At 45.3% G+C, this 26,721-nt stretch overlaps 1 protein-coding gene across 1 annotated transcript in view; it reads left to right on the top strand.

Annotated features, from left to right (window-relative positions):
- The window catches only part of LOC137517534 (mediator of RNA polymerase II transcription subunit 1-like), a 272,907-nt gene that overhangs the window by 151,412 nt on the left and 94,774 nt on the right, over positions 1-26,721 (top strand). The window contains exon 10 of the mRNA XM_068234521.1: positions 20,496-20,596. Coding sequence (XP_068090622.1) covers positions 20,496-20,596 — 101 coding nt within the window. The remainder of the gene's footprint in view (positions 1-20,495; positions 20,597-26,721) is intronic.

The raw sequence follows: 26,721 nt of genomic DNA on the forward strand, positions 1-26,721 counted from the left end.
CAGGTGAAAAAGTGAATTGCATATGGCCCCAGGACTGCAGACATCACCAGTGCTGTTTGGCAGGGACATGCTGTTAAAAGAAGCCACTGAATACTGAAAGGGTCATGGGGAAGACAATAGGGTGGGAGGGGGAGCTGGGAAGAGAGATAAGATTACCTGCAATCAAGCTGATCTAAATTGCCTGGAGCTTGCTTCTCTGCTTACTACAGAAGTCAGCTGTCAGGATCTGTATCACTGGCTTCTGGAATGGCTGACTGCCCTGCATTATTGATTAATTACTCTGATCAGGATACATCAAAAGTTTTTAACACTCTAGTAATTTTTACTGATCCATGGAGAGAAATGGAACAGCAGTCTCTGGTTAATTAACCACCTGCAAAATACTTGAGTCACAGTTTCTGGCTGTGATTAACTTACCATAGTTATTTCCCCCCCCTTTCTTTCTTTTAGCATATTGGAGAGTTGTTGCTCAATGGAGAGTTCTAGAGCAGGCTCTGAGCCATGCAGCTTTATGGAGATCATTTGAATTTTTTCTCTTGCAGCTGTTCAAGCACACATAAAGCATTGTAGTTCTCTAAAATAGTGGATATTAGTAGTGTGCAATCTATGTCACGTCAAACAACCCACTTCTGCTAAAGTGACAGGTGCCTTGCCCATTTCCATGCCCTTACCCCAGCCCTATTTGTATGTGATCAATCACAGAATAAGCAGCGCCGACACAGAGAATGCTGCTAGAGGTAGGCCGGCTTCACAGCACAATGAAATGGAAATGTAAATCTAAGTTTACCTCAGCGCAATATGGATAACAGTTACCCGTACAAACAGGGTGGCTCACAGTACCTGTTCTTGTAATTCCCACCTCTGGAGATATACGGAGTGTAAATAAAAGGAGTCTGATGTCTTGCTGTAATCCCGACAAACCCAGATCAACTCTGTCTGACTGCAGAGTGATCGCGCTAGACGGATTTCCGGATTCTCTGGTCATATGATCCACGTGGTATCGCGCGGACTGCCCTCTCTGCGTTCCACCGGCATCAGCTGCGTCCCGTTGGTACTGAAAAAGATACGCAGACACAATAGTGCACACCATAGGGGCCAATCAACACCAAGCGCAGGATTCCACTTACTGGATAAAAGCTTTTTTATTTGCAGTATTGCAGCGTTGTAACGTAGCCTCCACTTCCCTGTCACAGAATAAGCAGCGCCGACACAGAGAATGCTGCTAGAGGTAGGCCGGCTTCACAGCACAATGAAATGGAAATGTAAATCTAAGTTTACCTCAGCGCAATATGGATAACAGTTACCCGTACAAACAGGGTGGCTCACAGTACCTGTTCTTGTAATTCCCACCTCTGGAGATATACGGAGTGTAAATAAAAGGAGTCTGATGTCTTGCTGTAATCCCGACAAACCCAGATCAACTCTGTCTGACTGCAGAGTGATCGCGCTAGACGGATTTCCGGATTCTCTGGTCATATGATCCACGTGGTATCGCGCGGACTGCCCTCTCTGCGTTCCACCGGCATCAGCTGCGTCCCGTTGGTACTGAAAAAGATACGCAGACACAATAGTGCACACCGTAGGGGCCAATCAACACCAAGCGCAGGATTCCACTTACTGGATAAAAGCTTTTTTATTTGCAGTATTGCAGCGTTGTAACGTAGCCTCCACTTCCCAAGTGTCTGCGTATCTTTTTCAGTACCAACGGGACGCAGCTGATGCCGGTGGAACGCAGAGAGGGCAGTCCGCGCGATACCACGTGGATCATATGACCAGAGAATCCGGAAATCCGTCTAGCGCGATCACTCTGCAGTCAGACAGAGTTGATCTGGGTTTGTCGGGATTACAGCAAGACATCAGACTCCTTTTATTTACACTCCGTATATCTCCAGAGGTGGGAATTACAAGAACAGGTACTGTGAGCCACCCTGTTTGTACGGGTAACTGTTATCCCTATTTGTATGTGATGTCAAACCACCCACTTCCGGTATAGTGACAGGTGTCCTGCCCCTTTTTGCTGCCCTCTTCCGGTCTAAGTTGCATCCCCTTGATGTTTTGCCCTTAGTGATCCTGGCCACCACCCCCTTTGCCAATACAGGGAAAGTCCTGTTAACCTCTGGACGACCAGCTAACGCCAATTGGCGTAAACTGGTCGTCTGCGGGTTTCCATGGAAACGGCCGCTCGTTCGAGCAGCCTTTCCATGTCCGTTCACGGTGGCTGTCTCCGTGAACAGCCGGAGAGCCGCCGATCGCGGCTCGCCGGCGAAATGTAAACACGCGGGGAAGAAATCCCCGCTGTTTACATCATACGGCGCTGCTGCGCAGCAGCGCCGTAAGGCAGATCGGCGATCCTCGGCCTCTGATTGGCCGGGTATCGCCGTCATTTGATAGGCTGAAGCCTATCCTACAATGCGCAGGACGGAAATCCGTCCTGCGCAGCTCAGAGAGGGAGGGAGGGGGACGGAGCGCCGAAAACGCTGCGGAGGGGGGCTTTGAAGAGCCCCCCCCCCGCAAAGCGCAGAGAGCCGGCGGCGATCAGACCCCCCCAGCAGGACATCCCCCTAGTGGGGAAAAAAGGGGGTAAGTCTGATCGCCCTGGCTAAAACCTGATCTGTGCTGCGGGCTGTAGAGCCTACGCAGCACAGATCATTCAGAAATCCACTGGTCGGCAAGTGGTTAACCATGTCACTTTCTTCCATTCTAGACCTCGACCACCCAATGACTAATACCCTTATTGAGGCCAGACTCAACCCATTGTGCTGTCCAAAATGCACACATTTTGTGTTGCAAACCTTTTGTTAGATTCATATCCCTTCATGTTTTTAGTGCACTTTATATTATGTAACCTTTATAAATAAGCATTGCTTTTTGATTAAATAACTATAAAGACACAAATCAACAGTAGCTGAAATCAAAACCAATGTAAAAGATCTTTTTTATTATATATATACATGTAGCAAGATAACTTTATTACAGCACAAGTTATACTGAACAGAAAACAAAAAGCGATTTCTATTTTATTTTAGTACATGATCAGAAAACCACACACTATTTTCAGTTTGTCGGGATAGACTCGTGGTCTAATTTGCAGGTTGTGTTTTAGTTGCAAACTGTTACGTTATCTGTCACAGCCCCGGCAACTTTTTTAATTCAAGTCCTTTTATGAAAACAATTAGACCGTTAACCAGTGTGTTTGCTTCCTAAAAAAGAAAAAAAAAAAAAAAAAAAAAAACTTCCTTTGCTGCAAAGTCACCTGTGTTAGTCCTGGTGATGGAAGTGAATATTCGGTGACTGACAGGTGTACGAGGTGTTGTGGTTGATTCCCTGGACAATTGTGTTTTTAGTTGGTCAAGCATGTCTCTTGTCCTTGTATTACCAGCAACATTAGAAGGTACATTTAATTCAGTCATGGCATCCATAAATATTTTCCAACCACGAAGGGCTTTATTCGAGGTCATGGTGTGGCTTTGCACAGGACTGTGAACCAAATCCACCATGTTGGATCCAGGAACAGTATGGCCTTTGTAAATTCTCCCCTTGCATTCCAAGTATCATCAGCCTGATTCGGTCTATTTAACAACTCTGCATTTTTCTTAAAACGTTCATTAACGTGATTAAGTATTTCAGCAATATCATCGTCTTTGTTACCAATAACATTTCAATTGCCTCTGATCAGATAAAGGTGGTATTATCAAAGTTAAAGTGTTTGCTTTTTCAACCTGTCTGGCAAGCGCCAAGTATCTCTGTAACACAACAGTGTGCCTCTTAATTTTTTAAAAAATTTTTTTATCATCAGACATTTCATTCCTGCGCATAATTTCACTAATTACTGCACCTAAACATTGTGTAACAGTCTGACGTATGTCAGGGGCAGTTGCAGAAGGCCTCTTTATTTTGTTTGTACACCAAGAACATTTTCTCAGCATGATCAATCGTGAGCTGCCAACACTGCTTGCAAACCCAAGGAGGGAGCATATAAACCCGCTATACTGATTCACAAGATGTTTCTTGGTTTTAATAGGAAACATTTTATCACTCAATTTCTTGACAGCTTTTTGACACCTATTATTTTTCGACATATTTTTGCCCTTCTTTCAGGTGTAGCTTTCCTTTTATATTGTTGAGAGCAATGGCATTTTGTAAAATTGATCTCTCCAATAGCAGAAAGCAAATTGTTACAGCCATTCTGTAAAACTGATTTCCAGACAGATGGCTTTGCTTTCACCAGAACTTTTAAAATAGACTAATTGAGCCTCAGTCTGTAAGACATCTTTTTTACAGATGTACAGGGTACAATTTTCTAGCCAAACATGATGATTTGTAATTTATCGCATGGATTTTTAAAAAGCAATATATAGATAGCTAGATAGATAGAGATATAGAGATAAACATTTATTGTTCTGCTTTTCTTACACTAGCAAAACATTTTTTTGAACAAGATAAATAATGCCTAGGTTTCTGTGATGAACATACTTGGTAGATGTCTGCTGTATTTCAAGGTTTTCACAAGGTGCTTCCATGAGATCATCAATAATTGCCAAATTTACCTTATAATAACTCGTGTATATATGTAATGGTAAACGCGTGCATCTGCTCCGCCTTCAGTCTCCCAGCGGGACTGTTAGATGGCAAAACCGCCATCTAATTATGTTGTACAGCACTGCGATCTGTCCCCTCTGGAGATGCGGAAGTGATCCGCTGTCTTAGGCTGAAGCCTATGACAGCCGATCACGTTGATTGGCTGGCAGGGGGAGGGAGGGTTATTAAAAAAAAAAAAAAAAGCAACATTTAAAAATAAAAGAAATATTTATTAAAAACACTGGGGGAGCGATCAGACCCCACCAACAGACAGCTCTGTTGGTGGGGAGAAAAGGGGGAGGGGAATCACTTGTGTGCCGAGTTGTGCGGCCCTGCAGCTTGGCCTTAAAGCTGCAGTGGTCAACTTAACAAAAAATGGCTTGGTCTTTAGGGGTGTTTTAACACTGCGGTCCTCAAGTGGTTAATGACATCATCACAGCTACCTGTTCTTATACCCATAAGTGATCTTTTTTTTTTTTTTTTTTTTTTTTTTAAAGCTTGTGCCGATGGGGCAGTAATAGGGGATGCAGAGGTTGCGACCGCACCAGGGCCTCCCTAAACCAGTATTAGCTCTGTTTTGGTCCTGCGCTGGTAAAATAACTTCTACTGATGCTTTGACCACGGTCCTGACAGTTTCCTGTCTGTGAACCTTATTGCATTGTGGGAAATGGCTGTTTACAGCTGTTTCCAACTTCCAAAAAAGCAAGCAGCATCTCCTTCCACTGACATTGCCTGCCAGCAGTAAAAATGTCACCATGTGATAAATGTCAATGTAAAACAGGGAGAGGAAAGATTTTACAACGGGCAAACACTGACTAAATCACTTATACATAATTACATTATTTTCACTGGAGTTCCTCTTTAAGTAGATCCTGGTTAGTTTGTCCAGCTGAGGCTACATGGTGGGATGAGGGGGAGGGGCATATTTGATCCAGCTGTGTCAGCAAAAAAGCCTAGAGAGGTGTTTAACGCTGAAACTTTTCTGAACATTGTAAATGCTTTACAGAGCAATGCCGAGTGTGTGGGATGCAGCTCTCTCAAACCTGTGATTACTGTTATCAAAAAGGTGGTGCTAGAAAGATTTTAAAGTCTATCACATACGGTCAGATTATTGAATGGAGTCTGAAGCGGAAAAAACAAACAAAAAACAGATACTCTCCTAAGTAGAGGGACTATAGAGCCTTCCCGTTCCTCTTCTGGTCCCTGCATTCCCCCGCAGGCTCCTCCATTGGCAGTCTCCATCCAATCGGTCAGAGACTGCTTTCTTCTGCTTTGGCTGGGCTTCGTAAGTCTCCAGGAAGCACTCGGGCTCCCGAAGATGGGCCAACCCATACTGCTCATGCGCCAGCGCCCTCTTTCATGCACTTGCGTGTGCGCAGTGCAGAGCCGCCTGTCTTTGGGAGTTTGAGTGTTTCTAAAGCCTCCTACAGTGGGAGATTTAAACAGAGGAGTATGTGGGGGAACAAGGGGACAATGAGAACGGGAAGGCTCTATAGAAACCAGAGCCTTTCTTCTCCTTAGGCAAGTATCATTTTTTTTTTATTTCCTTTTTTTATTATTTATTTTTACAACAGATTCACTTTAAACGTAAGAAGCAGTGGCTCTATGATTTCAATAATTACAGCTGTAATGTTTGTCTTGCTGCTAGTCTACTTGCTCTTTGGACAGATGTTGACTTAGATGACCGTGTTAGCAAAAGCCGAAGCACAAAGATTTAGGCATACCAGAGAATCCAATGGTATCTTTTACGATGTTATGTTGATTGAGAACTATTTAGATGTCCATAGAATAACAATTGACTCACACACTACAGCAAAGTCCCTAATGACATCAATGAGGTTGATTTATGTGCCTTTTTTTTTTAGATGATTTGGGGAGATGGTGGGGTGACTGGCGACCTCTCTCTATCCCATTCTCATTGATGTCATGGTCTGTATTTAAACTGGATACATTTTTGTACCATTGTTTACCATGTTTTTTATTTTCACTTTTTTTTATTCCTTCCCCTTTAAGGCTTTGACTGCTGTGCAATTGTAATTATATTTCCATTGTTTCCTCTATATAGAATCCTGGATTATGCCCACAATGTGCAACGTTGGACATTTACAAGACCCGCATTATGGACTTTGAGAATAATTTCTGTGCCTGCTCTATGCTTTTGTGTGCCTCCTGCACCCAATAGGAAAGTAACCTGACCCCCTGTCTCCGTGTATTTAATGCGGCAGCCATATTGCGGATGGCATCAGCCATTCGCATATGGTTGGCCCCATTAAATGGAGGTACGCATGGCCAGAAATGACGCGGTGGCGAGTGCGGCGGTTGCCGCGTGACGTCACTAGTGTCCAACGCGGGCGTGATTTTATGATCCAGGTATTTAACCACTTTACCCCCCACGGTACGAATTTCTCTGTCCCTTATCCCCCCCCCCTAAAAAACCAAGGGACAGAGAAATCCGTACCTCCCGCGCTACCGCTGCTGTCCGCGCTCCCGCCGCTCGTGTGCGCGCTCCTGCCGCTCGTGCACGCCGCCGCCCGCTCGCCCGGAGATCAATGAACGGGAAAATCCATTCCCGTTCGTTGATCTAAGCCCCCGCAATGATCTGCTGCTTCTATGCGAAACAGCGCGATCATTGTGATTTTTCCCAGCCTCGTAGTGCTTCCTGTAAGCGTCCTTCCGCTTACAGGTTGCATGAACACAAACTCACTGTGGCCATCTTGTGGCCAAATAGTAAAACTACACCCTAAAGCATTTTACATATACAAATACATTAGTTTTACACAATAAATTAACTCCTTATCTCCCACACTCCCCAATTTGTATTTTTTTTGTAATTTAAAAAAAAAAATACAATAAAAAAAAAAAAACATAAATAGTTACCTTAGGGACTGAATTTTTTAAATATTTGTCAAGAGGGTATAACACTGTTACTTCATAAACTACGGGCTTGTAATTAGGGATGGATGCAAAAATGAAAAAAATGCACCTTTATTTCCAAATAAAATATTGGCCACAAACATTGTGATAGGGACATAATTTAAACGGATTTATAACCGGGACAAATGGGCAAATACATTTTATGGGTTTTAATTACAGTAGCATGCATAATTTAAAAACTATAATGGCCGAAAACTGAAAAATATTTTCCCACATTTTTTCCTATTTTACCATTAAAACACATTTAGAATAAAATCATTCTTGGCATAATGCCCCACCTAAAGAAAGCCTAATTGGTGGCAAAAAAACAAGATATAGTTCATTTCATTGCGATAAGTAATAATAAAGTTATAGACGAATGAATGGAAGGAGCGCTGAAAGGTGAAAATTGCTCTGGTGTTCAAGGGGTAAAACCCCTCACTGGTGAAGTGGTTAATGATGGTATCCAGCATTTGTTCTAATCACAGCAGCCAGGAAGGAGCCTTTTGTATACCCTCTGACAAAGGGTCCCTCCGAAACGGCGCTGTCAGGGTATACCACCTTTTGAGTGGGGTCAGATTTAGCTACTGTGTACTGTAGTTCACTGTTTGCATGTGGCTGTATTTGCATTATATTGTATGCGCCATGCTTTCTGGGTAAATCCTTTTGCTGATTCCACTTATATCCTGATCTGCTATCAGTTATGTGTATGCCCTACTGATGCATTTTGATTGATTGATTGTAATACTTTACTGCAATCTTTTTGAATACTATTTTAATACAAATCTTTTTGTATTACACTAAAGTGCTGGTGTTCGAGTCAATTTTTATGATTTGTGGTCTAAGGCAGAGTTCCCCACCCTGTCCTCACGGCCCACCAACAGTACATGTTTTGCAGAAAACCACAAACATGCACAGGTGAGGTAATTAGTGTTTCAACAGAGCTGATTAACTACCTCTGTGGATTTCCACAAAACATGCACTGTTGGTGGGCCTTGAAGACAGGGTTGGGGACACTGGACTCTAGGGCATTGTAGCCTGATTTATGGACTAAGCACCCATTGTTAGTATTGCTTTACTATGTACCAGGTGCGCAAAACGTTTTTCTGAAACCATTTAGATGTCACAATTGAATGAGGAACTCCAGTGAAAATAATGTAATAAAAAAGTGCTTCATTTTTACAATGATGTATAAATGATTGTCAGTTTTTTCCCATTGTAAAATCTTTCCTCTCCCTGATTTACATTGTGACATTTACCACATGGTGACATTTTTACTGCTGGCAGGTGATGTCAGTGAAAGGAGATGCTGCTTGCTTTTTTGGCAGTTGGACCCAGCTGTAAACAGCTATTATTTCCCACAATGCAATGAGATTCACAGATGGGAAACTGGTCCTGACATCCCACAGTGGGAGGCGTTTCACCACAATATCAGCCATACAAAGCCCCCTGATGATCCGTTTGTGAAAAGGAAAAGAATTCTCATGGGAAAGGGGATAGCAGCTACTGACTGGGATGATGATCAATTCTTGGTCACGGTTTCTCTTTAGTGGTACATACACACAGGCTACGGTTGTTGCAGTTGCTAGCACACAGAAGACGTAAGCGCAACAGCTCGGCGACAGCTCTGCCTGAGCAACAGCTGTCTACACGTCTCTGCCCAACAGGTAGAGACGCGGCGGAAGCTGTCGCCGAAGGTTCGGCCCCCCGCCGGAAGCTCCGTTCAGTGTGTGGGTAGCTGTCGCTAGTCCGCATACACACGCAATACGCGTGGCAGACTACCGACCATTTCGGAGACAGAAGTTGCTGGCGATTGAACTTTTCAATCGCACGGCAACTGCTGTCTCCAGGAACAGTTCGGGGTGCGCGCCTCATACACACGGGGCAACTGTCACCCAGACATGCGCATGCCACGTGTTTGTGGCGACAGTTGTGCCCCGTGTGTATGAGCCTTAATGCTGGGAATACGCTGGTCGATTCTGGTGCCCGATTCTGCGCCCGATCGTTTTGCCCGCTCGATTCTCTTATCTTCCGCTTGGTTTTCTTATCTTTTTTTTAAATTCACTTCAATGATAAATCGAGCGGCAAAACAATCGAACGGTGATCAGACATGTCGGTAATTATCTATCTAACCATCTTATCAGCTCAGAATCGAGCCATGGGTAAATATTCATGGTGGAAATAAAGGTTGCCAATTGCTTATTGGGGTATGCTACAGGCCACCACATATGCATGACGCTGCAGAACTACAATTACTACAACAGATTGAAAAAGCTGCAAGTAAAAATGAGGTCATGGTTATGGGTGACTTCAACTTTCCAGACATAGACTGGAGTATTGAGGCTACCCATTCTGGTAAAAGCAGCAGATTTCTGGCAGCACTACAGGACAATTACTTGACTCAAATGGTAACGGAACCAACTAGGGGAAATGCGTTATTGGATCTGATCATTTCTAATAGACCAGATAATGTATCAAATGTGCAGGTTCAAGAACATTTGGGAAATAGTGATCACAACATGATAACATTTGATCTGGTGACTGATAGGCCACTGGGCAGCGGGACCACTAAAACTATGAATTTTAGAAAAGCAAAGTTCACCAGACACTAAGTCTGGTGAACTGGGATAATGTACTACAAAGGGAGGACACTGAAGGTAAATGGCAAGCTTTTAAACTTATTCTCAATCAATATTGTAGTATGTATATCCCATATGGAAATAAAATGTCTAGGAATAAAAAAAGGCCTCTATGGATTAATAGAAGGGTTAGAGATAAAATGAAGAGGAAAAATAATGCCTATAAGGTCCTAAAACAGGAGGGACCGAGGCTGCATTAAGCAATTATAAGGAGTGCAATAAAAATTGTAAAAAAGAAATTAGGCTGCCAAAGACTGAAGCTGAAAATCAAATCGCTAGGGATATTCAATCTAACCCAAAAAAAGTTTTACAAGTACATCAACTCTAAAAAAAAAAAAAAAAAAAAAAAAAAAAAAAAAAAAAAAAAAGGTTGACTGTATTGGACTCCTAAAGGATGAGGGTGGGAACTCAATGGTGGATGACCAAGGTAAGTTATTGCTTTCTTTGCTTCTGTCTTCACAAGGGAAACATCACTGTTGCAAATTACAGATGCAGAATCTTCCAACCGTAATAATTAAATACTTAACGCAGGAAGAAGTGAAGGCAAGACTAAATAAATTAAAATTAGACAAGGCACCTGGCCCGGATGGCATGCATCCTCGGGTCCTAAGGGAATTAAGTTCCGTTATAGATAAACCCCTTTATCTTACCTTTTGTGACTCTTTCAACTGGCAGAGTCCCAGTGGATTGGTGTACAGCCCACGTTTTCCCATTATTTAAGAAGGGCAAAAAATCAGATCCAGGAAATGATAAACCTGTAAGCTTAACATCAGTTGTATGCAAACTATGTGAGGGGTTACTAAGCGATACTATACATGACTTCATAGTAGAAAATAATCTTATTTCTCAGCATCAACATGGGTTTACTAAAGACATGTCCTGTTTGACTAACATGCTCAGCTTTTATGAGGTAGTGAACACTAATTTTGCAAAAGCCTTCGACACTGTTCCCCACAAAAGTCTGGTGCAAAAGTTGAGTATGCAAGGACTGGGGAAGAGTCTGTGTGCATGGATAGGGAACTGGCTAATGGACAGAAAACAAAGAGTTGTGGTCAATGGATCATACTCAAAAAGGGAGACTGTTAGCAGTGGGGTCTCACAGGGGTCCGTACTGGGGCCAGTGCTCTTCAATTTATTTATTAATGACCTAGTACAGCGGTGGCGAACCTATGGCACGCGTAGCCTAATTTGCTGGCACGCCACCGCTGCTTATGAACTGGCCGCAGCATCTACTAGACGCCGCCGCGCCAGTTCATAGCCCGCAGCCCCGCAGTCTCCCGGGAGGCAGACCCTGGCTACGGCAAGGTGGCTGCCGAAGCCCTGTACTGGAGACTATTTGTGTCTTCAGTACAGGGCTTCGGCGGCAGCCATCTTCCCGTAGCCCTGCACTCTGCCTGTCAGCGGCAGCGCGGGAGACTCAGCTGCAGAAGATCCGGGGAAGATGCGTGCCAGGGCCCAGCCGAGAGGGAAGACTTCTGTCAGGTGAGTACATTACTTGTTTTTGCAGGTGAAATGCGGCCCACTGTGTTATTTTCTGCTAAAATGTTTTCCACATTGTGTTTATTTACTATGAAATTCTGCCCACTGCGTATGTTTTCTGGTGAATTGTGGCCCACTGCGTTTGTTTTCTGGTGAAATGTGGCCCACTGCATTTGTTTTCTGGTGAAATGTGGCCCACTGCGTATGTTTTCTGGTGAAATGTGGCCCGCTGCGTTTGTTTTCTGGTGAAATGTGGCCCACTGCGTTTGTTTTCTGGTGAAATGTGGCCCACTGCTTTTGTTTTCTGGTGAAATGTGGCGCACTGTGCATGTTTTCTGGTGAATTGTGGCCCACTGCGTTTGTTTTCTGGTGAAATGTGGCCCACTGCATTTGTTTTCTGGTGAAATGTGGCCCACTGCGTTTGTTTTCTGGTGAAATGTGGCCCACTGCGTATGTTTTCTGGTGAAATGTGGCCCACTGCGTTTGTTTTCTGGTGAAATGTGGCCCACTGCGTTTGTTTTCAGGTGAAATGTGGCCCACTGCATTTTTCTGGTGAAATGTGGCCCACATTGCATGATTTTCTGTTGAAATGTTGCACACATTGCGTTTATTTTCTGGTGTCTGGGGTAACTGTTGCTGCATTTATTATTAAGAGCTCATTCACACCACAGACCGTATGCACGAATGCAATTTCATGCATGCGCTGCCAACGCACAGTGATCGCACGGAATGCACATTGTGGTGTGCTAAAGCGTGGACGTCGGCAGCTGTACCCATCGGGGAAATGTATGCGTTGTGCGTTAAAATGTTCCCAGATGCGTTACAACATAACGCATGGGAACGCACACGTGTAGTGTGAATGGTAACATGGAAGTCTATTGACTTTCATGTTACCATATGAATCTTACATTATGTGCGTTGCGTCAAAACTGACCGCACAGCACATAGTGTGAATGAGCACTTAATGGTCATAGTTAGCTATATTTGCTGCTTTGGGGTTACGTCGAGTATAAATAGCATCATACAGTTTCTGCACACCCATGATGCGAATCCTCGTTTCACCACATCATGGCGGAAACACTGCTTTCTTATGCCTCGCTGTTACATCATTATGTTAGCCCCGCCCATACAATATCATGGCCACGCCCATTTTTCGCAGCCGCAACCCCTTCCCCCCCATTGGCACTCGGAGATAAATAAGTCGATCTTAGGTCGCAGTTTGGGCACTCGGCCTCTGAAAGGTTAGCCATCACTGACCTAGTATATGCAGTAGTGAGCAATGTTGCTATTTTTGCAGATGATACAAAATTGTGCAGAATCATCAACTCTCAGGAAGATGGGGACATATTGCAAGAGGATCTGGATAAGATGGCTATATGGGCGCATAAATGGCAAATGAAATTCAATGTTGAAAAATGTAAAGTCATGCATGATGGTCGTACCAATGGTCTAGCGCCATACAAAATAAACGGAATATAGTTGGGGACATCAAACTTGGAGAAGGACTTAGGAGTACTCATCGACAACAAGTTAAATAATCGTACTCTGCCAAGCCGCTGCAGCTAAAGCTAACAAAATTTTGGGATGCATTAAAAGGGAAATAAAAACTCGAGATGCTAGCATAATATTGCCCCTGTTTAACTCTCTAGTAAGGCCACATCTGGAATATGGAATTCAGTTCTGGGCACCACATTACAGGAAAGATATTGCAGTCTTAGAGCAGGTGCAGAGACCAGCAACAAAATTGATACGTGGGATGGAAGGTCTCACTTACCAAGAAAGGTTAGATAAACTGCGTTTATTTAGTCTAGAGAAAAGACGCCTTAGAGGGGATTTAATTAACATGTATAAATACATCAGAGGGCAATATAAAAGCTTGGCGGATGAGCTTTTTGTCCCTAGACCCTCTCAAAGGACTAGAGGACATGATCTGCACATGGAGGAAAAATGTTTTAGTCATTTATTGAGGAAAGGGTTCTTTACAGTAAGAGTGATTAAGATGTGAAATGCATTGCCACAGGAAGTAGTTTTGGCAAATTCTATACCTGCATTTAAAGGGGGCTTAGATGCTTTGCGTTGAAAGACATCCATGGCTACAATTACTAGGTAATGCCCAATGATGTTGATTTAGGGATTTTATCTGATTGCCATCTGGAGTCGGGAAGGATTTTTCCCCTTTTGGGGCTAATTAGACCATGCCTTGTAAGGGTTTTTCGTTTTCCTCTGGATCAACAGGGATATGTGAGGGAGTAGGCTGGTGTTGGTGTTGTACTTTGTTCTCTGGTTGAACTCGATGGACGTATGTCTTTTTTCAACCCAAATAACTATGTAAGCTTATGTGGATTAGGGGTGCTCACCGCATTCCGTGGAATATAATTTTCCGCGATTCCGGTCGGAAATTGGCAATTCCGTTCCGACGCATCGGAACGGAATTGCTATAGTAATGAGCGGAAGTTCCGGAATTGCTATGCGGAATGCGGATTTTTTTCAGCCAATTAGAAGGAAGACCCTAGACAGAAGCTTTTAAGTGAAAACAGGATTTCTGCATGAAAATCGGAATTTCTGCACCAATTAGAGTCTTAAGAAAAAACAACCAATCCTAAGTTAGCAACCAGCTCCCTAGCTACCTATCAGCAGCTATCCCACCCATTTTGTATATAAGAGAGCTGTGTAGTCACAAAGCTTATGGGTTTCAGTCTGGTGATGGAGAGAGAGGAGAGACAGACCCATATTAGTTGTTTTAACAAACATTTTTTTAAAGACTATATAAACCAAAAGTCTTTTTAACCATTTCAGGTAGCCCTGGGATCAGTGAAAGGGAACATGGTTCCCGATCACCGATCCCTTTCCCAGCACCCACAGTCACCCACACTGTTTTCCATAGAAACCCACTTACAACCAGCCGACGCCACAGCGTTAGGCGGGCGTTAAGTGGTTAAAGGATTTTTTTTTCGTGGTGTGTTTTTATTTCATTTAACCTTTTGTGGAAATGGGTAAGGGGTACTTTGCACCCCTATACTCATTTTTCCTGGGAGGGGGGTGAGCATCTGGGGTCCCCTTCTTAAAAAGGACTCACAGATGCCACCATGAACCCCCCCAGGGAGTCGTCACACCCACCTCCTCCTGGGGCACCGGAGGTGAGGAAGAGCCCCTTGTCCATGGATTGGACAAGGGCTCGGGGGGGGGAGGGCTTGGCCGCCCCTCCCCCCCACCCCCCGAGAGCCCCCTATACCATGGACCATGCAGGCTGGTATAGTTCAGGGTGCGAAGCCCCAGTCACCCGGGGCTCGGCATTCTGGCTATCCCAGCATGCATGGGGGGACAAGGGGTTACAGAGGCCCGGGAGGTGGGACCTCACACCATTTTTTTTCAGACTCAGCACATAAAAATGCTCTAGGGCCTCCTCCCGCCGCTTCATCAATATGCGTGCATGCATCGGGAGGAGGTCCTAGAGCTGCGCAGCCGCAATCGCGTCTATGCGGACTGCACAGCCGCGGCAATCTGTGGCGGCCATATTGAGGGGGAATGAGAAGGGTCGAGACCCGACCGGGGCCGGTATTACTGTGGGATCCATGGTGGAATGAACGGGAGGGCGCGGATGACGTCCTCCATGGATCTGGATTATGAAAAGTTATTTAACTTTTTTCCCATTTGTGGCCTTTAAATCCTTTAAATATTGTTTCCTGCTATCTTTTTAACATATCCTGCAAATTTGGTGTTGTTAGGATGTAAGGGGCCTTTGCTATTAACTGCTAAAGTCGGCGGGTGATAACCAACCAGAGTTATAGGGGCCTAGGTTTGTACCCTCAAAACCTAGGCCCCAATGAAAGCCTATGGGGGATTTTAGCACCCCCGTAACTCTGGGGTGCAACATTGGGGTGCAAGTACAACAATATGCCTTCTACCTGCATGAGACATGTTGTGAGATTCAGACTTTGCTAACGGCCATGGCTGCGATTTATGTTCGTCAGAATCGCCACCAGTACCTTTGCAAAAATAAACAGGTTTTGTGACCCTAGGCTATGACCTCTTTGGCCTAGGGGCCCGAAACTCACCAGTCATGAGCCCCCTAAGAGTCCCTACAATGCTAGAAAATTTGCCACTGCTGAGCCTTTGAAAAGATGTGGGATTTTTTAAAGTGAAATAGGGAGCCCAATAAAAGCCAATGGCAGAATTCAGCACTTTTGCACCCCTATAACTCTGGATATCACCCGCCGACTTTAGCAGTTAATAGCAAAGGCCCCTTACATCCTAGCAACACCAAATTTGCAGGATATGTTAAAAAGATAGCAGGAAACAATAATTAAAGGACTTCCGAGGCCACAATCCGCGCCCCCCCCCCCCCCCGTTCATTCTGCCATGGCTCCCGCAGTAATAACGGGTCGGGTTCTCATTCCCCCCTCAATGTGGCCGCCACAGATTGCGGCGGCTGTGCAGTCCGCATAGACGCGATTGTGGCTGCGCAGCTCTAGGACCTCCTCCCGATGTATGCACGCATATTGATGACGCGGAGGGAGGAGGCCCTAGAGCTGCGCAGCTGCAATCGCGTCTATGTGGACTGCGCAGCCGCGGCAATCTGTGGTGGCCATATTGACAGGGGAATGAGAACCCGACCCGTTCGGAGAGGTCGGGACCCGACCGGGGCCGGTATTACTGCGGGAGCTATGGCGGAATGAACGGGAGGGCGTGGATGGCATCCTCCATGGATCTGGATTATGAAAAGGTATTTAACTTTTTTCTGTGGCCTTGGAAGTCCTTTAAAAAAAAATATTTTTTTAAAATTATTTTTATGTGCTGAGTGTGGGAAATCTGAAAATAAAATGGTGTGGGGTCCCCCCTCCCAAGCCTCTGTAACCTGTAACCCCTTGTCCTCCATGCAGGCTGGGATAGCCAGAATGCGGAGCCACGTCCAACTGGGGCTTCGCACCCTGAGCTATACCAGCCTGCATGGTCCATGGTATGGGGGGGGGGCTCCGGGGGGGAGGGGGGCTCCGGGGGGGGGGGGCAGTCAAGCCTTCCCCTCCCCCCCCGAGCCCTGTCCAATTTATGAACAAGGGGCTCTTTCCCACCTCTAGGACCCCAGGATCAGGTGAGGGTGACGACTCTCTGGGGGGGGGGGGTTCATGGTGGACCATGCCCACCCCCCTCCCAGGAGAAATGAGTATAGGGGTACAAAGTACCCCTTACCCATTTCCACAAAAGGTTAAATGAAATAAAAACACAACCCCGAAAAAAATCCATTAATGTTCTTAATTAACCAGAAATACTTACCTGTACTTTTAAAAATAAATTCCCATGCCAATATCCTCGGTAAACGATCCAACGAATACAGTATCCTCTTATCTTGCGATCTTCAATTAAGTTGATTGAAGATCTCCGACGCCCCCTACATAGCAGAGAATGCGTCCTTTGGGACGCATAGCTGCCAGCTCCTGCTGTCTCTCCCCACCTGCCTTCACCTGTCACACTCACCTGTTACCCTCACCTAGGCTGGCACCTGGTGCACCCATGGGTGACAGGCAGGAGCGTCGCTAGCCCTATTTTGGGGGGACGTGCCCCAATCTGTCCTGGGGTGCCCCAGATCTGTTCCCCAGGGGTGCCCGGCACTGCCCGCCGTCCCCTCCTGGCCGCCGCTGCCCCCTTCTGCCGCCGCTGCAACCCCCCCCCCCCCCCCGGATGTCCCCACGGCCAGAGCTTCAGACCTCGATCAGCGGGCGACGAGATACAGTGGGGCGCTAGGACCTTGTGTACACTGCTGATATGCGGAAGTGACATCACTTCCGCATATACAGCGTGGTGCGTCCGGGCCCGCTCTATCTGGTCGGGTCGCCTGCGGCGCTGATCGAGGTCTGCTGGCTGCGAGTGCGAGGTAAGGGAGGGGGGGGGGGCGCCTGTCACTCACTAGCTAACGGGGGTCCCTGTCGCTCACTATCTACCGAGGGTCCCTGTCACTCAATATCTACTGGGGGTCCCTGTCACTCACTATCTACCAGGGGACCCTGTCACTCACTAGCTAATGGGGGTTCCTGTCACTATCTATTGGGGGTCCCTGTCACTCACTATCGGGGGTCCCTGTCACTCACTATCTAACTGGGGTCCCTGTCACTATCTAACTGGGGTTCCTGTCACTATCTAACGGGGGTCCCTGTCACTCACTATCGGGGGTCCTTGTCACTCACTATCTAATGGGGGTCCCTGTCACTCACTAGCTAATGGGGGTCCCTGTCGCTCACTAACTGGGGTCTCTGTCACTCACTATCTATCGGGGGTCCCTGTCACTATCTATCGGGGGTCCCTGTCACTATCGGGGGTCCCTGTCACTCACTATCTACTGGGGGTCCCTGTCACTCACTATCGGTGGTCCCTGTCACTCACTAGCTAATGGGGGTCCCTGTCACTCACTATCTGGGGTCCCTGTCACTATCTGGGGTCCCTGTCACTCACTATCTGGGGTCCCTGTCACTCACTAACTGGGGTCCCTGTCACTAACTGGGGTCCCTGTCACTCACTAACTGGGGTCCCTGTCACTCACTAACTGGGGTCCCTGTCACTCACTAACTGGGGTCCCTGTCACTCACTATCGGGGGTCCCTGTCACTCACTATTGGGGGTCCCTGTCACTCACTATCGGGGGTCCCTGTCACTCACTAACTGGGGTCCCTGTCACTCATTATCGGGGGTCCCTGTCACTCATTATCGGGGGTCCCTGTCACTCACTATCTAACTGGAGGCGCCTGTCACTCACTAGCTAACTTGGGGGTCCCTGTCACTCACTACCTAACTTGGGGGCTACCATATTAAGGGGGCATTCTGCCTATTTATGTGAAATGCTCTCTATTTATGTGCCTCATGACTGCTGAATTTGTCTTGTTGGGAGCCTTATGATTTGTTGGGGGGCCTCAAGATTGCTGAATTTGTCTTGTTGGGGGCCTCATGACTTGTTGTGGGCCTCATGATTGCTGAATCTGTCATGTCGGGGGCCTCACGATTGCTGAATTTGTCATGTTGGGGGCCTCATTATTTCTGAATTTGTCTTGTTGGGGGCCTCATGATTTGTTGGGGGCCTCACGATTGCTGAATTTGTCATGTCGGGGCCTCACGATTGCTGAATCTGTCTTGTTGGGGGTCACATCATTGCTAACTGCGAGACTATGGGAAAAGTTGAATCCTTATCATGAGACAATAGCATTAAACCTACTTTTTTAGCTTTTTAAAACAGAAAATAAAACTGGGAGGTTCTAAAAAATTGAATACATTTTTCAGGAGTAGGATGGATGAAATTGTTTATCTTCACAGTTTATATTCAACTTGGATTTTCCATAATGTTCATGTATGAGTTAAAACGTTTGTACAGTATTTATTTAGTTTCAATTGCTGTTGCCACTTTGCGATAGATAAGTGACTTTTGGGTTGCAGTTTGGGCACTCTGCCTCCAAAAGGTTCGCTACCACTGTCCTAATCTAATGTCCCACCATTGCTAGGTTCATGTAAATTTGTCTCCACCCGTTACCACACCTATATTCTGGTCCATGGCCCACCCATTTTTCAGTGCGGCGCGATAAGCGTGCCGCACAACGTGATCCTTATATTTTTGGCACGCTAGCTGCAGTGTGCTGAATTCTGCTGGCTACAGTATGTACAGTATACACTGTTCTCTAGTGCCTGCACTGTGTGCTGATCTACCTCCAGTGTGTACAGTGTAAGGTGTTACTCTGTGCCTTTACTGATTGTAAACCAGCTGTATTGTATGCTGATCCCTGCTACTTTCAGTATGTACAGTATTAGCTGTAAAGCCTGGTACACACATACAATTTTGATTAGCCAATTTTAGCTCTGTTCATCAAATTCATTGTCTGTTGGCCAACTTACTGCACGGGGGTGGTAAAATTGGTGGTCAGTGATTGACCAATCAAAATTGTATGTGCGTATATATCTTTGATCTATGCCTATACTGATTGTAAATTATCTAAATAAAGGACAGGGGGCTCCATCCAATATTTCGATGAGCAGGCCCGTTATCTGTAGCTTACACTGCTGCTAAGTTCATGTACATTTGGCCCCACCCATGGCCACCCACCTCATGACCACGCCCATTTTTTTGCCCATATACCTCCCCACCTGGTGCCCACAGGTGCCCCCGATCTCCAAGGACCCTAGAAACGCCCCTGGTGACAGGTGAAGGCAGGTGGGGAGAGACAGCAGGTGCCAGCAGCTATACGTCCTGCACAGGACGCATTCTAAGCTATACTAACGGTTCATGAATCATCCGGTTCTTTTTAATGAATCTGTTTTGTTTTTTTTAATGAATCGGCTCTTTTTTTCTTTGAAACTTTAAAATCGATTTTCTCAAAAAGTATAAGGTCTTTTTGAAATAAAAAATGTTCCTCTTGTAGTCACTGCCCTTCTCTACATACCCTGAAAATTTGGTGTTTTTACTATGTAAGGGACTTTGCTATTAACCGCTAAAGTTGGCAGGCATTAAAGTCTATCTATGGGCGAACCAAACTTTTTTTGAAAAATGTTCCTGGTTCACTGCTAACACGAACCACTAAAGTTCGGCGGGAATCGTTCGCCGGCGAACCGTTCGGGCCATCTCTAAGTTGTGCATCTAAAATAGCCCAACAGGGTAGCAATTCATGTGTGTTAATTGTGGCAGTGCCTACCCGCATCTTACCATACCTCTGTTTATTGGTCTTTTCCTTGGGGATTACTGTTGAATGAATTTTACCACATAGTTATGGAGGTTATATTTTACATGGTACGAATGTAATCTTTTGCGGTTTTCCACTTCTGAATTCTCCTAGTACACCAAATATTTGTTTATTTTTTGCACCTTTATCGTGCATTTTTCACACAAAATATTTCAATTTTTTCATCTTTTATTCAGGCCTTCCACTTGTTGCAACAGATTACGCGCCCTTCCACGAACTAATTATTGATGCAAAAAGTCAACAATTAAGAATTCCTCCAGGAAGGCACTACATCGTGGTAATTTCACTTTAGTTTTGTTTACATTTTTTTTTTAATGTCAACAAGAAATGTGATATGATACATAGGGTTTTTATTTTAGCCTGCAGGAAATAATTTTGCTTGCATGGAAAACCGCACACTAATGAACGCCAAACTCTCTTAAACAATTCCCTTTAGCACCACTGCACGCAATGGAAAGAATGTGCTACCGTATGTTGAGAGAAGGCTGAGCAGTAATCAAGATGTGAGACAATTGAGGCTTGCACAAGGAGTTTGGTATAGCATGCTAGGTGAGAAAGGGCCAAAGTGTTCCTTAGATGACAGGAGTTATATAGTGAAGTGAGTAAAAAGGATGCCAGAGAGCGCGTACATGCAAAAAGGATGTCAGGGGAAAAAAGGGTGGTGTAAACGATAATCAGTAAGATCGTTTAAATACAAAACAATCTTTTTTATAATTTACAATAATGTTTTACAAATAGAATACTTTTAAAAATGTCTATGAAATTGCAAATTGTGAAAACGATAATCTTCCATATTTTGAAAGGGAAACCTATTATGTTTGGTAATTGCAAAAAGGGCAGGGCACCTAGACAAAAGGGCACATGGTGTAAACTCAATTTAATTATATATTCTATAACCATATTTTATCGTTTCTTCTTGTAAAGAAAAAAAAAATTGAAAACTTCACTTATAACATTGGAAACGATAATATATGTATAATCGTAATAATTTGTTAATAATTGTTTATAACAAAAAAAAGTATATTCTCAAAAACTATAGTAAAACATTAGTAAATATTACTAATATTTTACTACAACTAAACCTCACCCTACTCTAACATCTCAGAACCCTCCCTTTACCTATCCCTAACCCTTAGACCTAACCCTCCCCCGGTGGTGCCTAACCCTAAAACCCCCCTGGTCGTGCCTAAACCTAAGATTCCCCTGGTGGGGCCTAACCCTAAGACCCCCCCTGGTGGTGTCTAACCCTAAAACTCCCATATCATATCGTTTATCAAATTATTTTTTAAATTGCTATAGTTAGTTATTTGAGGAGTATAAGAACCCCCCCCCCCCCCCTGGTGATGCCTAATCCTAAAACCCCTCTTACAGCTGCAATTAGCTGCTAAATGGTAATTTGGGCATGCAAAGGTAAGGTTTATAACCACTATTTACTGTTTATAGCTTCTTACAGCTTTTATTTAGCCATTTATAGCTGTTAATCGCAGCTTGTAATATCGCCACCAATGGAGGTGAAAATATTGCAGTTAGGAGGCTGGGGTCTTTAGTGTTTGGAGTGTGTGTGTGTGTGAGGGGTTAAGGTTAGGCACTGCCAGGGGGGTCTTCAAAAAACCTTCAGGGCATACAGTGGTTTGCAAACGTATTCGTCCCCCTTGAAGTTTTCCACATTTTGACATATTGCTGCCACAAACCTGAATCAATTTTTTTCGGAATTGAAAGACCAATACAAAGTGGTGTACACGTGAGAAGTGGAACGAAAATCATACATTATTCCAAACATTTAAAAAAAACAAAAACTGCAAAGTGGGGTGTGCGTAATTACTCAGCCCCCTGAGTCAATACTATGTAGAACCACCTTTTGCTGCAATTACAGCTGCCAGTCTTTTAGGGTATGTCTCTACCAGCTTTGCAGATCTAGAGACTGAAATCCTTGCCCATTCTTCTTTGCAAAACAGCTCCAGCTCAGTTAGATTAGATGGACAGCGTTTGTGAACAGCAGTTTTCAGATCTTGCCACACATTCTTGATTGGATTTAGATCTGAACTTTGACTGGGCCATTCTAACTCATGGATATGTTTTGTTTTAAACCATTCCATTGTTGCCCCGGCTTTATGTTTAGGGTCATTGTCCTGCTGGAAGGTGAACCTTCGCAGCAGTCTCAAGTCTTTTGCAGACTCCAAAAGGTTTTCTTCCAAGATTGCCCTGTATTTGGCTCCATCTATCTTCCCATCAACTCTGACCAGCTTCCCTGTCCCTGCTGAAGAGAAGCAACCCCAGAGCATGATGCTGCTGCCACCACCATATTTGACAGTGGGGATGGTGTGTTCAGAGTGATGTGTAATGTTAATTTTCCGCCACACATAGCGTTTTGCATTTTGGCCAAAAAGTTCCATTTTGGTCTCATCTGACCAGAGCACCTTCTTCCACGTTTGCTGTGTCCCCACATGGCTTGTGGCAAACTGCAAATGGGACTTCTTATGCTTTTCTGTTAACAATGGCTTTCTTCTTGCCACTCTTCCATCAAGGCCAACTTTGTGCATTGCACGACTAATAGTTGTCCTATGGACAGATACCCCCATCTGAGCTGTAGATCTCTGCAGCTCGTCCAGAGTTACTATGGGCCTCTTGACTGCATTTCCCATCAGCGCTCTTCTTGTTTGGCCTGTGAGTTTAGGTGGACAGCCTTGTCTTGGTAGGTTTACAGTTGTGCCATACTCCTTCCATTTCTGAATGATCGCTTGAACAGTGCTCCGTGGGATGTTCAAGGCTTTGGAAATCTTTTTGTAGCCTAAGCCTGCTTTAAATTTCTCAATAACTTTGTCCCTGACCTGTCTGGTGTGTTCTTTGGACTTCATGGTGTTGTTGCTCCCAATATTCTCTAAGGCCTAGTGCACACCAAAGCGGTTCGGCTGCATTTTGCGATCCGCTTGCGGATGTGGAAATGCTTGGGTAATGTATTTCAATGGGCTGGTGCACACCAGAGCAGGAGGCGTTTTGCAGAAACGCATACTCCCGGGCTGCTGCAGCTTTTGGATTGCGGAGGCGTTTCTGCCTTCAATGTAAAGTATAGGAAAACCGCAAACTGCTCTGAAAAACGGCAGTTCAGAGCGGTTTTGCAGGCGTTTTTGTTACAGAAGCTGTTCAGTAACAGCTTTACTGTAACAATATCAGAAATCTACTACACCAAAAACGCTTCACAAAACCGCAAAATGCTAGGTGAAACGCTACAATAAAATAAGAAAAATCGTTTCAAAATCTGCAAGCATTTTGCGGATCTGCTAGTTTTTGGTGTGCACCAGGCCTTAGACAACCTCTAAGGCCATCACAGAGCAGCTGTATTTGTACTGACATTAGGTTACACGCAGGTACACTCTATTTAGTGATTAGCACTCATCAGGCAATGTCTATGGGCAACTGACTGCCAGGGCAGCCATCGGGGGGGGGGGGGGGCAACTGACACTGTAGTGAGGGGCCCAGGGCTTCTGGGGGCCCCCCACCCCCCAAGCACTGGTAGGGCTGCATGTGCTGGCCTGTGTCTGTGGCGCTAACCAGCACACCGTGTTCCAGCACTGGGAGTAGAGTGACATCAGCGCTTGAGCGTGGGGAGCAGGTGAGTGAGCCTGCTACAGCAGACTTTCTGTACTGGGGCACCACCTATATCTGGCTACAGGCTACCTATACTGGGCCACCACCTATACCTGGCTACCTATACTGGGGCTGTAACCACCTATACCTAGCTACATATACCGGGCCACCACCTATACCTGGCTACCTATACTGGGGCACCACCTATACCTGGCTACCTCTACTGGGCCACCACCTATACCTGGCTACCTATACTGGGCCACCACCTATACCTGGCTACCTATACTTGGGCACCACCTGTACTTGGCTACTTATACTGGGGCATCACCTGTACTTGGCTACTTATACTGGGGCATCACCTATACTTGGCTACTTATACTGGGGTGCCTATAGCTTGCTATCTATACTAGGGCACCTGTATCTGGCTAACCTATACTGGTGCACCATACCAGGCTACCTATACTGGGGGCAACTATACCAACCTACCTATACCGGGGCACCACCAATAGTTGAATACCTATACTGGGGCAACTGTATCTTGCTGGCCTGTACTGGGGCACCACCTATGGCTGATACTGGGGGAACCTAAACCTGGCTACCTATACTGGGAGCATCTATGCCTGGATACCTATACTGGGGGCACATATACCTTGCTAGAGCAGGGGGACGAGCTGAGACAGAGGACAAGAGGTAACACGGGGACAAAAGAGGCACAGGGAGAAAAGAGGGGGACAAAAGAGAATGGATAAAGGATAATAATGGACCTACAAGTACCTATCTCATTTGTTAACTGGGGAATACCTGTATTTTGCTAGTATTTGGCTCCATCCACATGTCATGGTCACGCCCACTTTTTGTAGCATCATGCTGTGCATGCCGCTTTCTTCAGTGTTGAAGCCATGCACATTTTTCGCTGCAACGCACTTCGTGCACAGACACGGGCCTGGAGGGGGAATAGTAAACTACTCTGCCAAGAAATTTGTAATAGCAGAGCCATTTTTTTGGATTTACCCTGCATCCAAATTTCCCAGCGCCTTTTTACATGTATACGTCAAAACTGTCCAGAAACATGGGCAGTGGCATGGCAGAGTGGAATCCATGGCAAATTTCCCAAAAATTACTGCTTGCGGAGTTGGTGTTTGGCCTGTGTGGTAAAAATGCTTAATTGGTTGTCCTGTCCAACCTGACTTAACCACTTAAAAAGAATCTGTACTGTCCGATTTTGTACAGTAAAAAACATACCAATCGAGTCACTGTGATCTCCAGGATCCCTCTTTGCAGTTTACGCGGCTCCTTGTTGTGATCCTAGCTTTTAATCACCAGTTTTAGGCAGGGTTTACAAACAAAAAACATGGCCGCTAACCAGGAAGTGATATTTGTGTATATATATATATATATATATATATATATATATCATGTAACAGTATACTATATGTTTTTATTACATAGTGAATTATCTGCACCGCAATCAGGGTTTCTCAGCATGGGCAGCTCCCTTCCCCCTCGGACAAGCTGAAATTGAGAGCAGAGACCTGTCTGTGAGGGATAAACAAAGCACACACAGAGAGCCTGTGGGGGCGTGGAGGAGGCGTGCATAACTTCTCCCTATCACAGCAGAGGCAATGCATTCCTCCCTGGGTCGACAAAGCTTAACAAATAGATGATTAGATATATTACAGAGACAGTGCAACTAGAAAAGGCTGCGGTGACCAAGACCACATTAGAACAGGTATAGGAACTTATAGGATAGAAGAAATAAGGCTGAACATTTTGTTACAGAGTCTCTTTAAGGACCACTGGTTTAAACCACCCTAGTGACCAGGCCATTTTTTACAATATAGGCCACTGCAGCTTTAAGGCCTTGCTGCAGGGCCATACAACTCGGCACACAAGTAATTTTCCCCCTCCCTCTTTTCTGCCCTCCAACAGGGTTCTCTGTTGGTGGGCTCTGATCCCCGCTGGAATGTTTATTTATTTTTCTACAAATATTTATTTCTTTTACTTTTAAATATATTTTGCTATTTTAATTTTATTTTTTTTTACTGCATTTCCTCCCTCCATACCCCCGCCAGACAATCACTGTGATCAGCTGTCATAGGCATCGGCCTATGACAGCCGATCACCCTTGAGCCTGCCAGCGGGTCCCCAGTACAGCGCTGTCTTAGATCGCAGCGCTGTACGGAGTAAATAGATGACGGTTTTGCCGTCTAAAAGTCTCCTAGCGGCGATCACCGCTGGGAGACTGATGGCGGACCAAAGCTCCGTCATTCCAGTGGAGATGCGCACGCGTCAGCGCATGCAATCTCCTGCAAAACACGCCCCCAGGACTGCACGCTGATCAGCGTTAGGCGGTCCTGGGGCTGCCGCTGCGCCCACGCCAACTGGTGTGGAGTGGTCATTAAATGGTTAAGGGTGAAGGGTCAAAAAATGACTCCATGTTAAACTATAGAGCGTAAAGTTAGCGATAAATCCGAATAGAGAAGGTTTACCGTCAAACATATTTATCCATCACTATTGCTGGGTGAAGCCATTTCTAATGTTGATTTTATCATTTAAGAATTAGGCAAAGTTCTCTGCTGAGAGGGAGGGAGTGGAAAGTAGGGGTGGAGGCAGGGCCGGATTTAGGCCAAAGCCACCTAGGCCATGGCCTAGGGCACCACAGGAGCAAGGGCACCAAAGCAGCAGGCTAAACTGGTGCATCATTTGCAAGCTTGCAAATGCTGCAATGCAGGGAGATCAGGCAAGCGCCTGACCGTGGTACTCTGCTGCTAGCTGCCTGCGCAGCAGCCACCTTGCTCTCTCTGCACATTTGCATTG

Source organism: Hyperolius riggenbachi, chromosome 5 (genome assembly GCF_040937935.1).
Source record: "Hyperolius riggenbachi isolate aHypRig1 chromosome 5, aHypRig1.pri, whole genome shotgun sequence".
Classification (NCBI taxonomy): Eukaryota; Metazoa; Chordata; class Amphibia; order Anura; family Hyperoliidae; genus Hyperolius; species Hyperolius riggenbachi.